General features: G+C 42.4%; 1 protein-coding gene across 1 annotated transcript; it reads left to right on the plus strand.

The window, feature by feature from the left end:
- Positions 1-382: 382 nt before the first annotated feature.
- Positions 383-24,719, plus strand: lrrc52 (leucine rich repeat containing 52). The gene is made up of 2 exons (XM_080877616.1): positions 383-1,742; positions 17,085-24,719. Exons 1-2 carry the CDS (start codon positions 1,094-1,096, stop codon positions 17,423-17,425), a joined length of 990 nt encoding a protein of 329 aa, XP_080733742.1. The 5' UTR covers positions 383-1,093; the 3' UTR covers positions 17,426-24,719.
- The last annotated feature ends 741 nt before the right edge of the window (positions 24,720-25,460 follow it).

A 25,460-nucleotide genomic window follows, 5' to 3' on the forward strand; every position in this document is an offset into this window, starting at 1 on the left:
ATTTGAATGCATTATGTTGTCAACAAGCCGCTGGGGGAAAAGACAAGGGAGAAATTAGCCAGTGGACCACATGAGATAAGGCCTGTTAAATTTGTGCATGGCTAAGAGGCTGCTGCTTTCAGACAAGATTATGATTGAGTTGTTTTCATTATTATTATTATTATTATTATTATTATTTTATGCGCGCACACACAAAAACACAACGGCACGAGGACTTTGAGTTTCACCGGATGGTCGAACGGTTTGCTCTCTGGACGTCTGGTTTTCTAAAGAGGGCAACACCTGCTGACGTCACCACTACAAATTGCCCATAGCCAACACACACACACACACACACACACACACACACACACACCACAAACTGGACTTTTGTGTGTGCAGAGCTGCAGTATACGCGCGGATGGAGAGTCAGAAAGGGAGGGCGCACAGAGCGAGACAGCATCAGTACAGCGCGGCAGTGAGCCACGGTCACACAGGGCTGAGTGAGCGCAGTGGAAGGACGCACTTTCAGTTGCACTCCTGAGGGAAAAACACGACTTGCCTGCTGGACGGTGGCGCACATCACTCAGACAAACACAGTCAAGGACACATGTGAGCCGAGTGCGTCTCCACGGAGAACATTTCGCGGACTCTGCGTTCAGGATTCAGGGATTTGTTTTAATTTAATTTAATTTTTTTTTTTTTGCGTAAGTCATGGTATTTGTTTGGAAACTAAATAAACAATGCTCTCCGATGGAGTCGACTAATTCGCAAAGATGAGACTCGGAGGGGGCGATCGACAACATTCAATGGTTCTTTGGTCTCCTCAGGTGGGACAAAGTCCGATAAGCTGCACAAGTCTCACCCACTGAGCCTGAGAAGCGGTCACCTTCTGAAATGATGTCTGGTGGCGACGTGCGTGGTGCGCCAGCGTGCGTGTGAGTGACTGACCGATAGCCTTTCTGAGAAAGAGAGAAAGAGCCTGGATATAAACAGGAGCCGGGATTTCAGGCAGAGACAGCCAGATACTCACACCCATGCAGGATGCCCGGAGAGCGCCGGAGAGTCCTGGTCCAGCTCATCCCGAGTTCATGACGCTCTGGGCGGCCTCGTCATGCGTCTCTTGCCCGAGCCCAGTGCCCAGTCCCTCCGACTCCTCTTCCTCTTTATCTTCGTGATGGGGGTGGCCCCTTCACCGGCTCTCACTGCCGGTTGCCCTGACAGATGCGTGTGCGACGACCAGCTGGTGGTCCAGTGCGCTGGCCAGGATCTTACCCAGTTTCCCAATGACCTCCCCCTGGCCACCCGGCAGCTCATAATCTCGAACAACCGCATCGGTGACCTACCGGCGCTGCAGCTCAACTACCTTTCCGATCTGGTCTATCTGGATTGTAGCAACAACTCACTGACAGAAATCTCCGAATCCACTTTCGGGAACTTGAGGAAACTCGCTTATCTGGACTTGTCATTCAACAACCTGCTGCAGATTGAGGACCGGACTTTCGGGCCCCTAGCGTCTCTGGTGATGCTCCGGCTGACGGATAACCCGAGTCTGGGGGAGATCCACCCGGATGCCTTTGCAGAGAACATGGCTCTGCAGGTGCTCGATGTGAGCCGGAACAACCTGACGACCCTCAACATTAGCAGCCTGATCGCTCTGCCTGCTCTGAGGTCTCTGGGGCTCAGCGGCAACCCATGGAGATGCGACTGTGACACAGAGGACCTCTGCCTTTGGCTGCAGATAGAGGGATACAAGTTCCAAGGTGAGGTTGTATGTATACACAAACGGGCATTTATGATGGTTTTAAACACTTAAAAAATGATAATGTATTTTTTACTTTTATATGGAACATAGCACAACACATAAATTGGTCCATATATGCATGTTTATTTTTCAGTTGGCAGCAGTCTTTTGTGAGGTGATCACTGTGCGTTTGGCTGCTCTTTCCTGGAAAAGAAACTACTCTTACTTTTAAGACCTAAAGGTTTCATCATTTGTGGATGGCTTAGCTCCTGATGATGGGCCACTTATTGCACTGTTGTTCTCCTTTTATTCTGATATGTATACACACATATTTCCAACCTCCCCCAGGTGTGCACAGATGCACAGTCAGATGCTCTTTCTCTTTCTGAAAAGCACACACTCACAGAGAGAGAGAGAGGCTCCAGAGCTAAGAGTTTGACCTCAGAGTCAAAGTAATCTGAAGATTTTGTTCCCCTGCTGATCTCTGCAACACAGTCCCTCCAAACTGCCCTTCACGTCTCAGTAATACCTTGAGTTTACCCCAACAAATAAGCAGCCTCGTGTTGTTCTTACCTGGAAGGCATCAGCACCTCGGCTGTAAAATCCCTTAAACACAGAGGAAGAATGACCCACGAAGAATTTGTGGACTTGTGACTTTCTCAGAGAGGACAAGCTCAGGTGATCTTTGCTCACAAAGGTTAATTGAGCTTAACTGTAAGCAGGTGAATTGGGTTATCGCTCGGGACAATGGATTGCTGTCTTACAGCTGGTGTTCATCCCATCAATGTCACCGCTTTGTTTATCTCAGTCCTGAAGGCAGAGATAATGCTAAGAGGATGATTGTGTCCTTTTGTACCTTTTTTTACTTTTTACTAACCTCCCCTGCTTGCACACACACACACACACACACACACACACACACACACACACACACACAGACTTTAATGAACACACATGCAAACAAAGTGCCCACTTGGGTGTACTGGAGCTCACATTGTTGGGCCCCTCAGTCCAGATGGTTAATGATGATGCTCCAAAAAATTGGCCTCCTGTGCTCTTACTAAGGACAACACGTACATGTGTGAAGCGTGTGTGTTTGTCTGTGAGAGAGAGAGTGACTCACCCCACTTGCCCCAAACGCAATTTCATTGTTCTTGACAATGACAATAAATAAATAAATACTAAAAATACTAAATACACTTAGTGTGGAAGCTAGAGGTTAAGGGGGACCCTCAGGCCAGGACCCATAGGAAATTGAAGTATTAAGGGACACAGAGCTTTAGAGGAAGGCCACATAAAGACAACAAGTACCCAAAGTTGTTATCCACCTTTAGACATGCAGTTACTAAGAAAATCAGAACACATTTTCTAACCCGAGAGCTTCTGAACTGTAAGTGACACAATCCAACACCCACAGCTGAGCCACTCTGCCTTAAAAACACTCACACCTGTAACAGTTAATAATCATGAAATGACACTCATTCATCATCACACCGCTCTATAAAAGTTAGAAACGTGATCAGTGGAGTTCAGACTTTGTTCATTGAGAAACACATATCGCACACCCTCCATCGCTCAGGCTGACAAATCAAGTATGAACGTGGCATTCATAAACAAACACGTAACCAGTTTAACGAAGTGAACGGGGTCAAGCGAGAACGTGTGTGTGTTAGAGCATGTAGTTGTGTTTCTGTGGTCGTGAATGCCTCCTGATCAGACTGCAGGGCTGTGAGTCTAAAGCACAGAGACTCCAGCTGTCGCTACCTCTCAGTGTGAATATGAATCAGGTGCATGCAAGTGTGTATGCTTGTGAGAGTTCATCTTCAGACAGACACAATAACTAATTCAGGATTGTTTTCAGTTTTGCTGCTGATGATGTTTAAGGTTATAATACCTGGATTCAAACCAAATTTAGTTTGGTTTGATTGTTTTTGTGTTTCTGTTACAGATTTTGTGCTTTTTGTCGTTGTTAGGTATTTACATGCCCGTCATTTTTAAGAAAGTCACCCAGTTTTTCTTTTTGTTTGTGCTGGTTATGTGTGACTGACAAAGGCTGACATGACTTGACTCTGGCAGCCATAATAAAAGAGAGACAACAAGAGAGAGAGCGACAGAGTGATTGAACGAAGAGACACAAAGACAGAGTGGATGCGTTTCTTTAGTAAAGTCACGAAAAAAGCAAAAAGACAAACCGTCAGGAAAGTCTCTGTCACAGAGAACGAGTCTGAGCTAGAGGTGCAAGCAGTCGGGTTTTATGGTTGATGTTGTAAATTTCTTCCTGGTCAAGAAAGACTTCGAAAAAAAATGTTAGATAAAATGATATTTTCAGAAAGGGAAGCTTAATGTAATTGTGAAACAGCTGCTGTTATTAAAAAGGGTCTAAAATTAACCAAGAGAAAAGAAGTAAAGATACTTTTAGTTAATCATGTATAATATTTAGACTCTATATTGAAGGAGTTCTGTCATAATGGCGCTAGGCGTGGGGTTTGGCGCTGGGGGTTTCAGTTACAAGAGAACTGGAAGGAAGAAGACCAACAGCACCACCTGCAGATTTGCACCCCAGGAAATACTAATTTAATAAACCTTAATTATTTTGCAAATTGGTAGTTAAAGCACACAGACTCATTAGTGGCAAGGCAGAAGTGTGACAGATTAATTTCAATAGCTTATTTGACAAATCAGTCGCAGTGAGACACATTTGGTGAGTCGCTGGTTGCAACCCCGAGTGAGCCTTTCTCAGTGTAGATTGTCTCCGCAAGTGGCCCCCAGCTAGTTGTATTAATTAGTTATTTTTGCCTGGAGTGGTACTTTAATATGTTTTTTAGCTTTGTGACTGTAGTTGGCTTCTTTTATAAATATTATAATAAAGTAATATTTTAACAAATTTTGTGGGTTTTTGTGTGGTTTTTAACTTGTTTTCTTTTGTTGGAGCACTTATTTTTGAGTTATCGACTTGTACAAATAAAGTATTGAAATTCATCTGTCACACCTTTGCCTTGCCCGTAACAAGTCTGTGTGCTTTGGTTACTAATTGTTGATATAATTTGGGATTGTTAGATTAATGTTTACTGAGCTGAAAAAATCCCCTGGTGGCGTTGTTGGTCTTCTTTCCTGCAGTTGTTTTGTAACTGCCCCCTGCCACAATGACAGACTTATCACTTAACTCAGCAGTTTCCTCAGCTCTGTGAAGCATTTTAGCATCTTTCAGCTATTTTGTTTTACATTCACTGATCACTTTATTAGGTGCACCTTGCTATTACTGCGTTGGACCACCTTACGTTTGCAAATATGCCGTACTTCTTCATGGGATAGATTCAACGAGGTGCTGGAAGCATTCCTGGGAGATTTTGGTCCATTTTGATATGACAGTGTCACACAGTTACTGCAGATTTGTCATGATAGTTGCACATTAATGCTGTCAATCTCCCGTTCCACCACATCCCAAAAGTGCTCTGTTGGATTGACATCTGGAAACTGTGGAGGTCATTTGAATATAGTGCATTGCCATGTTCAACAATCCATTTTGAAATGATTTGAACTTTGTGACATGGTGCATTTTTCTGCAGGAATCAGCCATCAGAACATAGGCACACTGTGGCAATAAAGAGATGGAGAGCAATGACTAGTCAGCAGCAATACTCAGGTAGGCTGTGGCAATGAAAGGATGCTGAGTTGGTACTAAAGGGGGGGGGGGGGAAAGCGCGCCAAGAAGATTTCCCCAGCACTATTACACCACCAGCAGCCTGAACTGTTGAAACACGTCAAAACTAAGGCACGTGTTCATGTTTAGACTAAACTCTGACCCTACTGTCTGCAGGAGAAATTGAGTTATCAAACCAGGCATTTTCTAATTTTCTATTGCCCAATTTCGGTGAGTCGTGATGTCAATCATAGCCTCAGATTTCTGTTCTTAGATGATAGGCACGCCACCCAGTGTGGTCTTCTGCTGCTTCGAGGTCTGAAGTGCATTCCTCAGTTGTTGCAGGTGGTTATTTAAGATATTGTTCTCATGCTATAAACAGCAGTCTGTTCGTTCTCCTCTCGCTGGATATTTTTCTCATTTTCAGGCCATTCTCTCGAAGCCCTAGAGATGGCTGTGTGGGGTAATGCCTGGAGATCAGTTTCAGTTCATTTTGCAGCAGTGAGTTGTAGAGAACCTGATATTTATAGAGCAAATGAATAAATCAGAGCTGAAAGGAAAAACAGTAAATGTCAGACTATCAGTAATCAGGTGGACAAGCGTGCAACTCCAATGTAAAAACAGCCAGTTGTTCACTAATATGTTAGCCACATTCATCTAACAAAGCCACTTCTGGCATGTGTAAGCTGCACCCAAGAGAAAAAAATAATAAATGCAGTTTTAGGGAGAAACATGATATTCATGGAGAGAAAAATAACCTCAGTTTGTTACTTTGTTGTGTCGTGCACATAAAACGCTGTAGTGCGGAGACATTTGTCAGTCATGGACATAACTTCTTACATTACAGGCAAACTTCTCAGCAATAATAATAACTCATTCACTTTGCTGCACTTCACAGTGTGTCGGGTGCTGATTTTCTGCTTTTGGGACATGTGCTGTCTAATGATGCTGATGTTCACACGCCACGGTTTGCATGAAGTATTACATCCAGCAAAGAGGAAATGGGATTTTTTTCTGTTTATCTGTCAGTTTCACTAAAAGTGGAGTCTGGCTTAACATAGAAATTATTTAGATGTGGATACGGAAACTTTTTTACAGCTGCAAGACAGGGCAAGGTGCGAGAATATCCAAATCTTTGCAACCACGTATCAAACTGAAAAAACATAAAACAGAGCGATCACCTTGCTGCTCTGAAGAAGATATCAGAGAATAACCTGGATCCATGGACTTAATTCAGTTGAAGGTGTGCCGTCTCGGACTAGTCTTGTTTGTCATGGCAATAAATCAACAAGAAAAAGGTACGTTCAGGAAGATTTTTATATAACATTGTCTGTTTGGTCATGCGTTCCAACAACTCTGACTTACCTGTCATGCTCTGATCTCCATTCTCTATTATGAGTTGTCAGTACTCAGGGAATGTACTTTCCCTTGTCATAATAACATTTCAGCTTGTTAAATGCCTTGCTGTACTCACTGTAGGGTGATATTTGACAAGTGTCTCAGCTAAATACACAGACTTTGAGTGGCTTGTCCTGCCTTCGGGCTGGCAGAGCTTGTAGTGTTATGACTCCAGTGTTGGGGAAAGTATTTTCTGGCTGCTCATCAGTCCCCTGGATGCCTGGGAGCCCAGAGGCAAAGAGCCAAGGCAGGGGGGCCACGCATGGGGCAAGAGTTAAATATTTATAAAATGAAAAAGACAAACAGAGGTCAGCCAGTTTAAAGATGTCACAGTGAAAGAAAGACATTAGGTTTCTCAGAAATTGCACCTGATTTTGACTTTAATGAAAGCGAATCTTTAATTACTGAAGAAATTAGATGAGATGAGAAGAGAGAGAACAGCTGAAGTAACACAGGAAAAGAAGAGAGGACAAAATGAGAAAGGACAGAAAGGGATAATAAATCGGGCAAAGAGATTAAAATGAACTTTGGGTACAGCAAGGAGAAATAAAACAAAAAAACAAAAACACACAGACTATTGAGGACTTACCAATCATCTATGCCCCAGATCTGTCACTCAAACCCATTAAAACATTCATTATGACAAGGAGGCATCGATTCAATTTAATACAGGTAGATGATGCATTATTTATCAGCTGGAACCATTCCTCAGACCCATCTGGTGCAGAGAGGCATATCAAATTCAACTGGTCTCCTTCAATAGTGTAGCCTCTATGTATTTTTATGTCTCTGTGCATTTTACTGTGTGAGCTCGAACGCAGGATTGGTGTGATGCTTGTGTGGGTGTGTTTGTGATGTGATCACCTGAGGCACAGAAGGGAGATAGCACAGGTGTGTGAGTTCATGTGCATGACTGCGTTTACATGCTGCACGTATGTGCACGTGCGTGTGGCAAACCAAGCATGTAAGCCAAGAGAATGAAATTGGAAAAGAGAGCGGAGAGTGTGAAGATGACGGAGCAAAAAATAAAAAAAACTCAGGGAAATAGGAGGATGTAGAAGATGAGGGAAACGGGGCTGAAGAGGAGAACAAATGCAAACGTGCTAGAGCGGGAATGAAAAGTGGAAGGTGATAAAGAGGGGGGCAGTGACAAGAGATAGAGGAAAGAGAAGAGAGATGGAGCTGCTGCTATCTGACCTTCACTCTCTCTCTCTTTACTCATTCTCTGCCAAAGGAAGAAGGGATCATATGGAGAAATGATAGATAGGAGGATGGTGGTAATCTGACTAATGCCATATTTGAGAAGAGTGTGAAGGCGTGTGTTATTCAGCCCTAGTGGATGTGATGGAGAAAAGGTCAACTATTCTTAGTCTTCTTTGCCTTCCCCAGTATGATGCATTTAGCTGGCTAAACGGTGAGATATCCGAGCTTCGCCGTGAGGGGAGGGCCCCCAGAATGTCTTATGCTGGATTTTGTAGGCTTGTAATGAGCATGACTGGGAAAATTTGGAGATTTAAATATGTCTAGGCATTTTAGGTAAAGCAGTAAAAATCAAGTCTCCGTTTTCTAAATGGAAATTATAATGTATGCATCGTTCCTTATGTCTTATCTCGTGTAACTGTTATTTAAAGTACAGCAGAGTCTAAAGTCTTGATCCACCCCTCGTTTTTAAATATTTTCCTTTCAATGAGCCAGACTATCTCAAGCAATAGATCTCCAGGCTTTTTGAAGGGTTTTTCTTTCAAAATTGACTGACCAATTTCAGAAGAATGTTTTTTCTTTCCTTTTGCAACTTAACATCAACCTATGAATCATTCAACAATAAAAATGGGCCTACCTCATGAGCCAGTGTTGTGTCTACACAGTAGCAAATAACCTGTATTGAATTGTATCTGTAGGGACTTTATTATTTGCAGCCTGTTGCAAAAATACATTATTTGTTCCTTTTAAAAATACCAAAGAAAACACAAGCATACATTTATATTTTTCCACCAACAAGGTGATCCCGATAGAGCTATGTGAAAGGACCCAGAACGACTCAGATATGGCTGCTCTCAAAACTTTTATTTATTGTGCACTTTATTGTGTCTCTCTGTCACCTCGAACTCTGCTGCTGTCAGCTGCTTCAATCGCCTGCCTCCTTCCTCCGATCCTGCCGGCTACTGAAATAGGGAAGTCATCCACCACAGCTCCATCTTTATGGAGGTGCTTTCCAATACAGAACAAGCCAACTTTAGTAATTTCCATAGACTGTGAATGAAAGGTGGACATAGCCATACAGTGTGTGCAAAGCCCTTTTTCTGAACCCTTGATGTGACCCTTTTGATACCAGATATCTACAGCGCAGTATGGATCTTTAACATGCTTCTTGTCAGTACTGGGGCCCGTGATTTACAAAATTAACATAATTTTATATTCAGAAAGACTTAAAGTTAGTGAGTGGTGCCATAAAATCACTGAAGCAGTGGGGTGGTTTTCTCTTAGACTTCTATACAATGTGATTTAACAGATGTCTACTCTACTAATCATTAGAAAGAATTCAGGTTTTACGCCAAGATGGCGTTACTTTACAGAACCTATGCACACTCTATGATGTTGCCTCTGAGTACAAATCTGAGACATCAAAACAACACTGGTGAATTGCAGTGATGGTTCCGGAACAATTTTATTATCATAATATACAAATAACACAACAAATAACACAGTGATATCTGATAGTAAATCTGCAGGTTTTGCAGTATGGTCTAATTTTCACAAATCCCTGAATGAATGATAGTATGTGTTAAGGACATTATTGTCCACTGTAATCTTATTGATTCATAAATAATTCTTCAAATTCTGTTCTTAGTACTCTTCCTCCACCTGGAGGTCAGAGGTCATAAAGGCAACAGAGAAGAATGGGTTGTCAGAGACGTATCATCAGGGTAGCTGATTAAAGGCTTCAGTCAAGGTGTCTGGTTGAATAGTGGCCTCCACTAAGCGTGTAAACACACAGAAATATGTAAAACAGACTTAAGTTAATTCTCTGTGATTGAAGGTATTAGAGGCTGCTCGTATCTACGGCTTCCACATGTACAGGACCAAAACTGTACTAATTACCATGTGCACTGGCGTAATTAATCTGTTTATAAATAGCTCCGCTCCTGTTTCACAGGATAGCATCTCTGCCCCTGCAGGGTAATAGCTCAGAGATCTGATCATACATGTGTGTAATGTGAACATACTGTAAATGCACACATGAGCTTAAAATGCAGACCTGCATCTTAAGGTCCTTTAAACTACAGGCCTCTCTTGTTTTGTGTGCATTCACAAAAAAGAAAAAGAAAAAAAAAAGCAGTTGTTATTCCGCTGCTCGTTGCCGTCTTATGCGAGTGAGCATCAGAGACTAGTGAACAAGTTAGAGTGAAGTCAACGAGTCAACAGCATTTTTCAGCAGCATCTCATCCCCACATTAGCAACACCTCCGGGGAAGCAATGAGCCCGCTTTCCTGTCAACACCGAGCCTGGAATCTACCCAGCTGATGATTAGACACTGAGACTGTATCACCCAGGCTCAGTGACTGACACTCACAAACACTCATGACCTCTGATTACAGATGCATATGCACACACATACACTGCTTATAGTCACTGGATTGCTATATTGTGCACTCTTTCAAATAAAACAGGAAGTCTTAGTTCCCATTCACAATTCCTGGAAAGTTCTGCTTGATCTGAGGCTTTTAGAGAGGTGCTTACTCGTGTCTTGGGCTTGTGTGCCTTTATATCCGCTTGTCTATTTTAAAAAGTAAGGTGTTACATGATTGACTGCTTATGTTTATTTCCTCCTGTGATATTTTTATCCTTATAAGCACTGGCCAGGTGTCAGTGAGCTGCAGGGATTTGTGTCCGGTCATTAGCACACTGACATAACACGGTGACATTATGGCATGCACAGCAGACATAATTGGGTAAAAGGTACAAAAAAAACAGGCAGGTGTACACCATGCAGGAAACCAAGAACCAGACAGCAATAACATTTTACCGACTGCACATTGCAGAAGTGTAGGGCAATATGAAACCACCTGGTTCAGGCCACACTACGTCATAATGAGTGTGTATGCCTTGCCCTGCAGCTTGTTTAAGGTGTGTTTGAAAAATGGGGAAACTGCAGTGCAGTGAGCATGCAAACTGTCAATTTTTCGAGGCTGCAGTAACTGTCCTGAAACTGCTGGAATTAGACTGCACTCAAACTACTTTGCAGGAACAAATAGCGCAGGCACACATCTCTTTATCTTTGTGCTCCACACTCGCTCTCTGCTCTCTCTCTCTCTCCGAGCCTTTCTCATGCACATCCACACAGTCCTTAACCTGAAAATACCCCTGGTTTAGCTCTCGGGGTATTTGTTTCATTTTGCAGAATTGTATAAGTGCTGCACCTACTGAGAAGTTTTAATGAGACAATGAGCAGGTTAACTGCACAGGCAAATGGAAAGAAGAGCAAATGTTAGCACAAGTTTGCAAGTAACACCCTTTTATACACATTTAAGTTTTCAAAAAGGTGTGCTTAAAATGAATTAGCACCTGTACTGAATGGGTACTATAACTGGACATTTAATGAAACAGTCTTCAGATTAGATATTAACCGGAGAGAATGGCTACAATGCCTAAAATGCTGGACTTTAAACAAGAAAATAACAGTTTTAACTACATTCACCAAAAGTACCAGTGCATATCTTATTAAAGACAAAATTCAGTGAAAAATAGCGACTGTGAAAAACAGGGACAACTACTGAAAATGTCAAGGGCATGCTGCCAGAGTGATGGCTGAGTGATGGGATGAGTGAGAAAACAGTGAGTGACAAGGAAACAGACGGTGAAGAGAGACTGAACACAGAGTGAATCATCCAGGCTGCCACCTTTTCCTGTATTCTGCAGTAATACTCACATTATTTTCTCTTATCTGGAAGCGGCAGTGAATTATCTCCAAAGCGTAGCCACAAGTGTGCAGGATAAATGTATTTGTGGGCGGGAATTCAGACGTCTTCCTGTTGAACGACACAGAACCAACTGGTAAATGGCCTGTATTTGTATAGTGCTTTACTGGTCCCTAAGGACCCCAAAGCGCTTTACACAACCAGTCATCCACCCATTCACACATTGGTGATGGCAAGCTACATTGTAGCCACAGCCACCCTGGGGCGCACCGACAGAGGTCTTCTCCTGTAATCCGTTCCTATTACCCGTTGTATTCTAAAAGTTATTTCCTTATTACTCCCTTCCCTCCACCTGTGGCTTATCCTTTTTCTCTCCTCGTCTGTGTTTAGCCATTACTCGATCTTATCGTGTTCATCTCCTGCATGCCTCTCATCCATTTGGGGATCCTCTGCATTTTTATTTATCTCATTGTTTACTTATTTGACTCACTGCTCGACTTTGGTAAATCCTGCTCAACTCTGCAGTGCTTTTTGTGGTCATGTTCTTCCAAAATTTGCATTAAATTTACACCTTTCTTGTTTAACATCAGGCTTTGTGTGTGCTTTTGACAGAAGCCCTTACACATGACACCTGCCCAGCTCACACCATGTTACAGTCTAAAACTCTTAACTCTTTAGATTAAATACAACAGGCTACATACACTCGCTGGTCACTTTACACCCATGATGCACATCTCCTATTAGTCTATTGGATTGATATCTGATTATTGTGGGCTAATTTTCATGTTCAGAAACCAGTTTGAGATGATTGAACTTTGTGACATGGAGGGTTTTTCTGCTGGAAGAAGCCACTGGTGCGGTCATAAATAGATCAGGAGTCTCTTTAATTATTTGACTGATTCATTATAATCTGGGTGTTACAAGGGCATACAGCCAGTTTGTGGGAGTCAAAATTCTGGCTAGGTCATAGGGGATCAAATATTTACTTCACTCAATAACCTGCAAATTAATTTTTAACTTTTATGTTTTTTCTTCAAGGGCAGCACGGTGGCACGGTGGTTAGCACTGTTGCCACACAGCAAGAAGGTCCTGAGTTCCATTCCACCATCAGGCCGGGGTCTTTCTGTGTGGAGTTTGCATGTTCTCCCCGTGTCTGCGTGGGTTCCCTCCGGGTACTCCGGCTTCCTCCCACCGTCCAAAGACATGCAGTTTGTGGGGATAGGTTAATTGGATAATCCAAATTGCCACTAGGTGTGAATGTGAGTGCGAATGGTTGTCTGTCCTTGTGTGTTAGCCCTGCGACAGACTGGCGACCTGTCCAGGGTGTACCCCGCCTCTCGCCCTATGACAGCTGGGATAGGCTCCAGTGCCCCCTGCGACCCTGAAAAGGATAAGCGGTAGCGAATGGATGGATGGATGGATGGATGTTTTTTCTTTTGACTTTTTTGGTTGATATTTTGCCTCTCTCCATTAAAATGAAACAGGGGGTCAAAGAATTATTTACCCCACTGTATGTCTTGTGCTAGGATGAACTCATTAAGTTCCTATGCTTGCTCATTTTAATTAAATGCAATACAGTTTTCTTCCATTTAATGCTAATTCACAAGCACTAACTCATGGCACTTTGCAAGTAAAAAACTAAAACTTACCAAGTGTTTATGAAAAAAGTGCAGATCCAGGTTACTATTACTGCCAGTAAATCTTATTGATCTGTATCATATGATCCTTTTGTCAATGGTCAGTTCTCATTTTGTGTTTTAATCAATGAGAAAAGGGCTGCTTTTCATACAAAATCAATTGGAAGACAATAAAGAGAGTCATGTGAATTGAATACGTTTTCCCAAAGTAAGACTTAACTTTTGCTTCTGTCAGGCTGCCTGATTAATGTTAACTTCACAGCTAACACTAAATAACAGGAACATGGTGGATGCATTGTACTTTCATGCTTATCTATTGTTTAAATATTAGAGTTTTCTGTTGAAAGATTGTTTTAGTGTGAGACAGTGTTCTTGTTTGTTCACTTTGCTCAGACGCACACAGAGGAATACAAGTGGAGCACGCTCAATCGGCATACTGCCTTTCATCACACTTTAGAGAAGAACAGGCAGCAGTACCATGCAGCCAAGAACTGTGACCAGAGTTTGAATTGTTACAAGACACATGAAATGTTGACGGAAGAAGAACAAACGAGACCCCAATACCCCGAGGGACCTGTTTGCTGTTGTGAGTCTGCACAGCCTCTGATTGCACCTCACTGTTCCAGCATCCGGTTACGAATGTTACATTGCAAGAGAGAAAAGAAAACACCTCACTGCATATACGCAGGAAAACAAATCCTCACACCAGCCTCGAGGCAAGATTGGCAAGGTAATGAGACAGAGCAGACCAGCTAGCTGTGCCAGAAACAGTGGAAGACGATGACAGAGGGACAGCCATGAACAGTGAAGACACATAAGGAAGTTTAGTGCAGTTTTCCAACATATGAAGACCTTTCAACATAAATAAGGTAACATGGATAAAAGATTAGTGACAAGCAGATTAAAATAATAAAATAAAAACAGAACTGACCTTCCATACTTCCTCCACAGATTATTTTGTCCTGAGCTGTCCTCAGGCTCCTGCTGCAGCCCTTCCAACGATACTAAGAGGCAGAATTTCTCAAGCATGTCTTGGGTCTTCTCCCAGTTAGAAATGCCTGAAAAACCTTACTTAGTAGATATCGGGATCCCAAAGGGTAGTCAGACCTTTATCCATGGAGCTCGGCTGGATGCAGCCCAAACAAGTGGGTCCATCGCCTGTAGATGTGCCATTGTGGCCTGCTGCATTGTGGCTTGGGCAGCAGTTAAAGGAGGCAGCAATGGTGATCTTATCCCTTGGGTTCACAGACAGCCTATTTAAGGCCTATATAGATTTTGTATTGTAATAGTGAATTACTGAATGACATCAAAAATCCTTTGCAACAAACAAAGGCCATGATTCATTTCAATCAGGTGTCGCCTTTAGTGTCTTAGTGGAGAACAATCCTCGAAGAGCCAGTAAAGTCTTGTTTGGGTGGGTTTAAAGAGCCCTGTCCCTGCTTTCTCCAGGACTTTCTGATAACTAATTTCCACAAAGGAGAAATATAAAAGAATTTCTTCATTACATTCAGGAATGCGCCTGTTTTACTTTCACATTTCCAGCAGTAAATTTCATCCGTCGGTCCAATTTTGGCCTATTAACTTACAGACACTCTAAGGTTAATGCCATTTACAAAACTACCAGTGCGGTAAAATACAAACAGCATAATTTCTGTGTCTAATAATAAAGTATATAATCTTGCCCTTTGTGTTGCCCACTGAACACTCGGCATTAACCACTGTATTTGTCCCCTCTCAGTATTCTCTCCCAGCTTTTTAAATCAGGTCTCTTTTTCATGCCGATCACTTCTACGATTACTTCTAAAAGGGAAGCGAGCAGAGACAAGAGAGGGGCGATGTAAAATCTCTGTGCGTCTATTTTCTGATTGACTGTCAAAGATGGATAAAGAAAAAAGGTGTTACATGCAGAATATGTTCCAGTTTATCCTCAGTTGTTTATTTGCCACTGAAAAATTGTGCACCTCTGACAACTAATCCTGTTTTATGGTGTTAAATACTAACTCAGTGACCTCATACTCTCAGCACTCACATGGACAGCTGTTAAAAAGAAAAAACATCAAAGCTATTTGGTTACAGAAGAATACCAATCCATCACTTGACACATGCAGCAGACTTGACACAACATCAGCTCAACTCTTCTTCTCAAGAGTGGGAGAAAGCCCCCGGGGAGGTAATAAGCAACGCTGTATTGATCAAAAACATAAAACCACTGCAGATATATGTGTTGTGAAAGTTCTCCCGAGCAGGTTTGGGAAACCTTTTTCAAAACACCAAGTTTGCTTTGTTTGATTCCACTTTTCTTACCACCAGTATAATGTGTCTCGTGGTTATCTTGGGCAGAATAAAACACTTTAGGTTTGAGGTTCATTTGGGCGTCCTTCTAGTTCTTACTTCAAACTGCTGCTTCTGCAAATCCCTGGCAAGTAGTCTGAGATGTATAGATCATATCCAGTCATTCTGTTCCCATTGCTCATTTCCATGTCCAGACCTTTGGTTTCATTGGTAGATGACTGCAGTTTAATTAACACTGTTAACAGCAATAATCCATCAGAGGAATGGAGCGCCAGAGACTTCGCTCATATTCTATGTTCTGTCTATCTTGTGATTCCTATTTAGTGTGTGCATACACTCTTTCTCTGTGCATTTGTTTGCATTTTTCTTCCTCCGTCCCTGTTTTGTGCCGTTATCTTTCTCTCGGTTTTTAAAAGTGCTCATCTCGATTTGTCCGTCTATCTCTTTTTCGGTCTCTCATCTCTCTCGTTTTCCCCCAGCTTGGAATAAAGAAAAAGAAAAAGCAAAACAAACACACAAGCTCGTTCCCTTTATGTAGACAAATGCAATCAAGCATGCAGGGAGGGTGGGAATGAAGAAGCATGGGAATTAGCCGTGCTTCTAAAGTAAGATGAACTGATAGGAAACAGCGCATACTGTTCTTGTTTCTGATTACACTACTAGATGCATGCAGAGCGAGTCCCTCTACCCTCCATCCTCTCTCTTGTTAGCGCTGTGTTCATATTAATTGATATACACGAGGGTACTGTATATGCTAATGCAAATTCACTGTAGCAGAATGAACTGATTCAAGGAGGCTAGGACAAGCACGGACAAAGAGATTGGGACCTATCTGGCTTCAGTAGTTGACCCTAACCTTTGACCTCTCTTTTGTTAAATCTCAAACCCCATAAATAAGTCATTTACTGTTTTAAAAGTGTCAGTGTTTCTGCTTTACTGTGTGGATGACAGTTACTCCGGCTGATTATCATTTTCCCATTACGAGCAGCAGATGTTTTGTCAGAGAAAACACTCCTTATCTTCTCACCAGTGCATAGTGATTTGCTGGTGTATAATGATGTACACGAGCGTAGGGGAGCGTTTATGTGCCCCAGGCTTGCAGTCAAGTCACCTTTCCTTGCATACATGTGCATGAGTATGTGTGCAGCGTAATAATGATCCCGTGCCCTAGACACCAAAGACCCCCATTACTCAGAGGAAATCTGTTGTGTCTCTCGGGATCCTTTATCACAAAGGTTATCAGTGCATTTTTAAAAGCTGTTTGTTTGGATCCTGGCGTTTGATGTTTGCATACCTTTTTCTCCTGAGTAATTAAATTTTTTCCCCTTTTCTCTCCCGATACTCTGCCCTTCATCCTCAACCACACACTGATTATTCTCTGCCACTGCTCTCTTTTATGATATGTCTTTCCTCATTAATCTCCTCTCTCATTACTCCTCCACTCTCTTTTTTCTTTTTCTTTCTCTCCTCACCTCCAGATGAGGGCCAGACAGTTTGCCACAACCCTCCGGAGCTGGCTGGCCAGCGGTTGGCGGAGGTCGGCATGCAGTTGCGGGCAGATTGCCACCAAGGCCTGGGCTACTGGGACTACCTCTTCTTCATCGCCATCGGCTTTGTCATCTTCTCGGCCGGTACGGTGTCGGCTTGGGTGATGGGCGTGCTAATGGTGCTGTACGAACGCTACAGCAAGCGAAAGAGCGAGGAACTGGACAGCGATGACGAGGACGAAAGGGGAGGGATGGGTGGAGGTGGGGGAGGTGGAGGGGGAGGTGGGAACCAGGGGAATGGTGATCTGAGCAAGCCTGGCATGCAAGTGTGACAGACTGATGTGAAACAACATTGGAAGAGGAAGAAAGAAAAGACAGAGAGGAGCAACTTGAAGTGATGAGAGGAGTCTGAGACCAAAGGCTCTGCTATGAACTAAGATCTGCCTGTCTCTCTTTGTTACAGATTTAGATATTGCAATATGCTCCTTAACATATAAGAAAGTGAGTGTGTATGCGTGCGTGTCTGCGCGCGCGTGTGTGAGTGTGTGTCTGCGAGAGAGAAAGAGAGACAGACAGAGACAGCAATAAGGATGACTATGCCTTCACTTCAGGAGAAACAGAATGACCTCTGAGATTATTGAGAGCAATAACCCCCCCACCACCACCACCACACACACACACACACACACACATACAAACAAACATACACACACACTTTGCACAGATAGTCTACGGAGCTGCTGGTTTCTCTGAGTGGGTGGATGTACCTTTATACTATATGTAAAGTACTCTTCAGTAACATCCAGTAAAACAAGACACGTGAGTGACGCATTCAAACACACACACACACACACACACACACACACACACACACACACACACACACACACACACACACACACACACACACACACACACAGTATAATCATACAAAATACATAAGAAGGTACTGGGAGTCACAACGAGAGCTTTGCCTTATCTCCAAAGTTAAAGGGGGATCTAGTTTCGTATTTAAATGTGATTTTCCTGAAAGCCTTAAGGCAACTCACTTGAAATATTCTACAGTCACCGCTGTTTCCTATAGACAGAATATGTCCACAGAGAACAAACACATTTTGGGTCATAACAGATCGAACAATGTCAGAGACTGTCAAAATAATGTGAATGTACAAAAAAAGAACAAAGAGGTGGTCCAACTAAGCTTGCCGTGTTACTCTTAACATTAAAAGGCACCCTGTGGAGCTGTCTAAGTGGTAAATGGTGCTATGGAGCAACATTTTCTTTGGGGCGTTTGTCAGTTTTGCTGTACTGACTGACACATAACGTTTTAAGCAAAATTAGAAGGTTTCTAGTTATCAATGCATGCCGATGTCTTAAGTCGGCAGGTATTTATATAAGTATTTATATAAGCCTAGAGGATAGATGCAAATGAATTTATTTGAATGTAAAAAAACAACTCCCTTTGTTGACAAGAAAACTGCACAGGGTGCCTTTACAAAGCAACTTAACACCAGCTGAAAATCAGACTTTGTGGTTACTATATCCAGACAGTAATGCAAATTTGTTGCACACTTTTTTTCCTGAATTCCTGACCAGAGACCTTTTGGAGTGTTGGGACCAAAAATGTCTGCAAGAATCTGAAACACTTGTGACATCTTGAGAATGAGTTTCCACAACATATCCTTGATGTTGACCTAAAGAAAAGAAAAGAAAAGACAGATTAAAAGATGTTAAAGTGAAATCACACAAGCTGTAAAAGACAGAACAGTTTTGACCCTTTTAAAAAGTACTACTCAAACATTCTGGGAAATGTGCTGAATTAATGGTGTTAATTTCACCTATTTATTTAAAGGTAGCTACAGTTTCCCCAGTATTTCACAAAAATCTGATGTTGTCATTTCCTGCTGTTTCTTACTAGAGCGGATGGTTCACTCGACATTTAAAGACGTGCTTTTACGTGCCGTTGCCCCAACGTCTCCAACTCAGATAGGGGCCGTGCAGAACAGTGACTGAGGTGCTTTTCAGCCTGATGTTAAGTTGCTCCCAAAGCTCGTTTCTCTGTAATAACAGATAGGAGAAGTCTACCTATAGTGACACTAAGTGACTGTCAAATCTCATGTTTACTATGTGTATGTCTGACTTCATGTTTCTGTGTGCACAGTACATGGTTTGCCACACCGTGGGTCGCGCTGCAGTAGTTGCTTGCCGTAGTCTCCATCTTGCTATTGTGCTTGTGGGAGAAGTTTGTCTTTCTCTTTGTGGCAGGATGCCTGTTGTGAAAGTCAGACAGTGTTTGTCAGGCTTTCACCCAGGAAGTCTGTAGTTTGAGCCAAGTATTCAATTATTATTTTAAACTTAAAGTCAAAGTTTAATTAGTTGCATTTGAGAAAAGATGCTTTTGGTGGTTAAAGTACACATTGCCACAACATTAGCCACTTCTTAAGCTGTTTTCACACATGCACTGCAGCCCTCAGTTTTAACCCTGTCACATCAATCACTATATGCTAACTTGTGTGTCTGTGTGATGTCCAATTGCACACGTGAGAAAAGCGTAGGCAACTGCACGGTGAATTGACCGCGAGCAAGTTGATCTGCTGCTTCGTGCACGCTCTACCCTCATAGCACCTAAGGCTAATCTGCACAGAGTATTCCTCTGTAGTAAGAATTATTTCCTACATGTAAGAAAAGGCAGCTTTGGACAATGTCCCGACCTGATTCTGTGTGTGCACGTGTGAAAATGGCTTTTGAAAGCCCTGAAGCCAAACTTCTCCCGTGCTCTGTAGTTGTAGAAGTGAGGCAGGTTCATGGTGGCTGCACATGAAGACAGCACCAGGGTGATTGACTCAGTTGTACATCCACGGATGACTCTGCTTTATGTGGCTAGACATATCACTTAGTTGACCCCATATCACGTACGCAGATGGGCTGCAGCCTATAACCCGACTGTCAGAATAGAAGTGTGCCTCTGGAGCAGTAGTAGTAGTAATATTACTGTTTGTGTTCATGTATGCGTAACTGTATGTGTTTAAGTGGGGTAGAGCGATCATAGAGCATCTCTGTTAGCAGCGTGGATGAGAGATTCATGAGCACAGACAGGTCCAAACCGATTCCTCCTTCATCCTGCTCCGCTTCCACCCTGTCTGTCAGAGACTGGATAGGCGGTTAGTGATAATAAAACTTTAGATAGAGGTGGGGTTGAGCAAGAGCGGGGTCACCATCTGAAGCAGGAATTCATCCTGACTGATGTATTTAGCAGCTGTATTGAAAGACTGATTGATAGCCAGGCTTTTATTGATGTTGTGGGCTAAGTGGATCCAATAGCCCGGGATGAATGGGCACAGTTAAATGATGAATCTCCAGAGGGTTTGGCAGAATGTACACGTGTGCGTCACTGTGTGAGTGTGTGAAAGAGTGCATGTTTATGTTTTTTTTTTGTGGCTTGGTTTATGATCATAACAGTATATCCTAATGTGGGTGCAGATGAGCGACAACAGCTTTTTCATTTGTTTATTTATTTTTTTACAATGAGAGGTGAACTTCCAATGAAAATTTGTCACATCTTCACAGACACGCTTCCTCCCTCAGTCAATCACAGGAAGCTGCTCACCCTCCCATTTAAACACACACACATGCGCACACATAAATCTTCCTACATGCACAATAAATCTCAAGGGCATCACTAAAGTCAGAGCAGCAAGCCTGAGAACATTAACACTCCTGCTTTGGTCTCTCTTACCATGCATCACTACATCCTCTTATCCTTCCCCTTCATTCTCAATCCGACACTGTCATCAGCTCTCACATGACGCCAGCACACAAAGACACACGGATACACCTGGATCTATAATTTATCTGCTAAATCTTTAGGCTGTCAGTGCAGATTTTAAAAGGACCTGTGGAAGGCTGGTATCTATGTTTCATCACATTCATAAAAAGGCATGTGACCTACCATGGCATGACCTCGCAACCTATACCTAAACTTGCAGACAGCACTTTCTGTTTGGTGCGTACATCTGTTTTGCTGGGCTGATTGTCAGTTTTATGCTGCTGACAAATATAGAGCTGTTTAGCGGACAGAAAATGTGAGTCCTTTATCAGCACTAGGTCAGAGGAGAGGGGAGTCAGTCAGTGTGCCAAAAGGTGAGGCGCTATACTGGTATGAAGTCGTCACAGGGCAGAGCACAGGACAGGGTAAAAATATCACTGATCTAAGAGGGCTTCTGTTTTGTGCACACATGTGAGCACCATCAGATTGTGTAATTAGCTGAGAGGCGAATGGAAGTTTAAAATGTTTGGTAGGAAGCTACTTTGGCTTATGAATCTCATCTTAAAGTCACTAATGCATCTAATGAATGAGCATGAGTTTGTGGAAAGGAGTTGGAAACAATTTAATATATTATTACTGATAAAATCACTGCAGTGGACTCTGTTCTGGGTGTAGCTGATCAAAGCAAGCGAGGAAAGAGAGGAGGGGGCTTCTTTGTAACTTCTCCCCTCCTCTCGTCATGTTTTTACACATAATAATAATAATAATAATAATAAACTTTATTTATAAAGCACACTAAAAAACCAAGGGTATACCAAGGTGCTTGACAAAAAATAAAATAGGAAAAAGGAGATGCACACAATTATAAAACCTTGACAATCATAATATATAAAAGTAGTTAACAAGCATAACGGATAAAAATGTACCAACGCACACCAAATGTTAACTAGGTGGAAAAGCAAGATTAAATAAATAAGTCTTCAGCCGTGATTTAAACAGTGGCATAGAGTCAGACACCCGGATAGGGCAGCTACAGCAAACGCACGGTCGCTGCGAGATTTCAGCCGAGAACAAGGTTGCTACAGAAGAAGTTGGGTAGCAGATCTAAGTGAGTGCACTGACAGGAGCGTGTAACCTAAGAAGCTCACTGAGGTAGCTCGGCGCCAAATTATTAATAATTTTGTAAGTGAAAAGTAGTATTTTAAATTGAATACGGTATTTAACTGGCAGCCAGTGCAAGCCAGCAAGAACAGGAGTGATGGAAGAAAACTTCCTGCTACCTGTCAAAAGGCGTGCCGCCGCATTCTGGACAGTCTGCAATCTAACAAGAAGGGAGGAGGAAAGGCCAATGTAAAGAGAATTGCAATAGTCCAACCTGGAAGTCACGAATGCGTGAATAAGTTTTTCCAGGTCATTGTGCGGGATATAGCGCTTTGCCTTAGAAATGAGGCGCAGCTGATTAAAACTAGACCTCACAACAGCAGACACTTGCTTGTCAAATTTAAACGAGCTATCCAGCAATATGCCCAAATTACTGGCATAATCAGAAGGGGAGCTAGCAAAAGGCATCAGAGCAGCACACAATTGGTCGCGGGGGATTTTACTATCGAACACCACGATCTCCGTTTTCTTTTCGTTCAGGACGAGAGAATTACTCTTGAACCAATCTTTAACCTCACGCATGCATTCACGAAAATAGTGAAAAGACATAGGTAGATCGTCAGTAATCTCAAAATAAATCTGTATATCATCAGCATAGCAATGAAAGGCAATATTATACTTCTCAAAAATTGCTCCAAGAGGGAGCAGATATAGTGAAAAGAGAATAGGGCCTAATACAGATCCTTGAGGCACACCACAGCGTACAGGTACCGAGGAAGATGAGAAGTTGCCCAAATTAACCGAGAAAGACCTGTCAGCAAGATAAGATTTAAACCAGTTGAGGGCAGTGCCTCTTATACCCACAGTATGCTCAAGTCTTAGTAGAAGAATGTTATGATCGACCATATCAAAAGCAAAGGAAAGGTCCAATAAAACCAGGACCACAGAGCGTCCAGAGTCAGTGCTTACAAGAAGGTCATTGAGAACTCTAAGCAAGGCCGTTTCAGTGCTATGCCGTGGCTTAAAGGCAGACTGAAATTTCTCTGCAATGTTGTTCGCGTCTAAATACGCCTGAAGCTGAGAAAGAACTTGTCGCTCCAGGATCTTGGACAGAAACGGTAGCTTAGAGATTGGTCTATAGTTCAAAAGATCATAACAATCAAGATTCTTTTTTTTCAGAATAGGCTGGACTACAGCATGCTTAAAGGCCAGTGGGACAGATCCAGAGAGTAGAGAAAAATTCATTAAGAACAGAATGCTCGGTCCAATTACATCAAAGCAGCCCTTAACAATGCGTGATGGGAGAATATCAAACACAGCATTGGTGTTTTTCAGTTAATCAACCAGCTGCTTCAGAGTCGAAAGTAACACGGGCTCAAATTGATGAAAAGTTGAATTTACACTCAGAGGAAAAGACGGGATAAGAGGCAGACGAAGAGGAAAGCTTAAGGGATGAAACCTTATCTAAAGAAAGAATTTAAAAACGCTCACAAAGAGCTTGTGAATACAGTAAAGGCATATCAGGACAGGGATTAACAACAGAATTAAAAATTTTAAATAGCATACGGGGGTTGTGACCATTAGCCAAAATGACTTTGGAAAGAAAAGATGCCTTAGCCATTCTAGCAGCAGTTTGAAACTGTGCGCGGCTAGTCCGTAACATGTCATAAGAAACCTGAAGTTTATCTTTTTTCCACCTCCTCTCATCACGGCGACAAACACGTCGTAAAGCACGTGTAGTGTCATTTAGCCAGCAATGAGAGTAGGTTCTAGGGCGCTTCATTTTGATGGGAGCAACAGAATCAAGAATAGAAGAACAAAAAGATAACAGGATATTAGCACAACCATCAACCGAGCAGAAAGAACAGTCGTCAGGTACAGCCAAATCAGGGGTAGATGAAAATAATGATAACAAAATATCAGCACAACCATCAGATGAGCGAACTGAGCAGCAGTCAGGAATCATAAACGCCAAATCTAAAAAAGACACAGCAAACTTTGACACAGCTTCAGAGCTGAGTACGCGTAGCGGACGAGAAAGAGCTCCAGGCTGCGGTCCAGCGGCAGATAAGCCAATATCAAAGGAAATAGGAAAATGATCTGGAATCCCAGCGTCATTTATATCCTTAATACAGATATCCAGGCCATACGTAAAGACCAAGTCCAAAATATGGCCTTTAACGTGGGTTGGTTCATTTAACCACTGAAGGAGGTTAAAAGAGTCCATTAAAGCAAGAAAGTCTTTAGCAAGCAGGTCGAAACCCAAGAAGTCGGCAAAGTCCGAGATAAAACAAAAATAAAAATATTTGGGTGGTCGATAGACCAACACACACAAAGTGGTCGTGGAAGCAGTCATCTCCAATAACTGAATTTCAAAACTAGCAAAGTTAGGCGAGGAAAGTCGCCGAACATTATATACGTTTTTAAAAACTGAGGCTAAACCACTTCCCCTACCAGAAAGCCTCGGTGAACTAAAAAAGGCACAGTCCAAAGGAAGAAGTTCAGAGAAAGGAATGAGCTCACCAGGGCGAATCCAGGTTTCTGTAAGGAATAAAACATCAAGGCCGCTAGTAGAGAAGAAGTCATTGTAGCGTGTGAGGATGTATCTCTGTGTGTGGCTGGAAAATTCACAAGTTAATGCCTGAGAAAGCAGCGTTGGTGTGCTGTTTAGAAGTCAGAGGTGCTGTGATGGCTTGCTGTTGAAGCTGCAGATTGCAGATGTCCTCGAAGGCGACAGCACAGTCCCCAGTGTACGTGTGTGTGTGTGTGTGTGTGTGTGTGTGTGGGGGGGGGGGGGGGGGGGGGGTCTGATTTAGATTCTGACAGACCTGCTGATATACTGTGTATCATGTTTTTTAGTTCCTTTGCCATTTCTTTTAGATTTTTCTTTAGTTTTGTACATCATGGATCATAAGCAATAAAGAACTTAAGGATGAAGTCTGGATGAAAAGTAGTTTTCTAAGATTTTACTTGTTAATACTGGAAAAATGACTTGAATTCTTGTCTTATATGAATAAAAACTACTCAGTTAAAAACTGTAAGATTTTTTTTAATACCACAATAGTGGAGATCTTTTGTTTAACAGCGCTGAGTCCTGGATCCAGTGCACCTTTGCTGGATGTTTGCAGTATAACATAGTTCTGTTACTGATTTTCATAGCACCACCACCACATTCTTTATTATTGGCATTTTTATAGCACTCTCAATTTGGTTTACTCGTATTGTTTTTAATATTTCTGGCATATTCTGCCATTTATTAACTGAAATGTCCTGTCTGCTTTTAAAGCATTAAGAGGAAATTGTTTATGCATGTATACCAGTGTTTCCAATAATGTGGCACTGATATCAGCTGGCTTCTTTTTCAAATTCTCTGCAGTCGCTCTTCGGTTGTATTTCACAGAAAGCCCTAACGAAATCCCTACAGCCCCACCTGTGGGTGGTGGGTGCACAGCAGGGCAGATGCATGCAGTTGCTTTGGGTTGCTTGGGAGTAAGGCCCAG

Source organism: Rhamphochromis sp. 'chilingali', assembly GCF_963969265.1.
Source record: "Rhamphochromis sp. 'chilingali' genome assembly, chromosome: 3".
In the NCBI taxonomy this organism is placed as follows: domain Eukaryota; kingdom Metazoa; phylum Chordata; class Actinopteri; order Cichliformes; family Cichlidae; genus Rhamphochromis; species Rhamphochromis sp. 'chilingali'.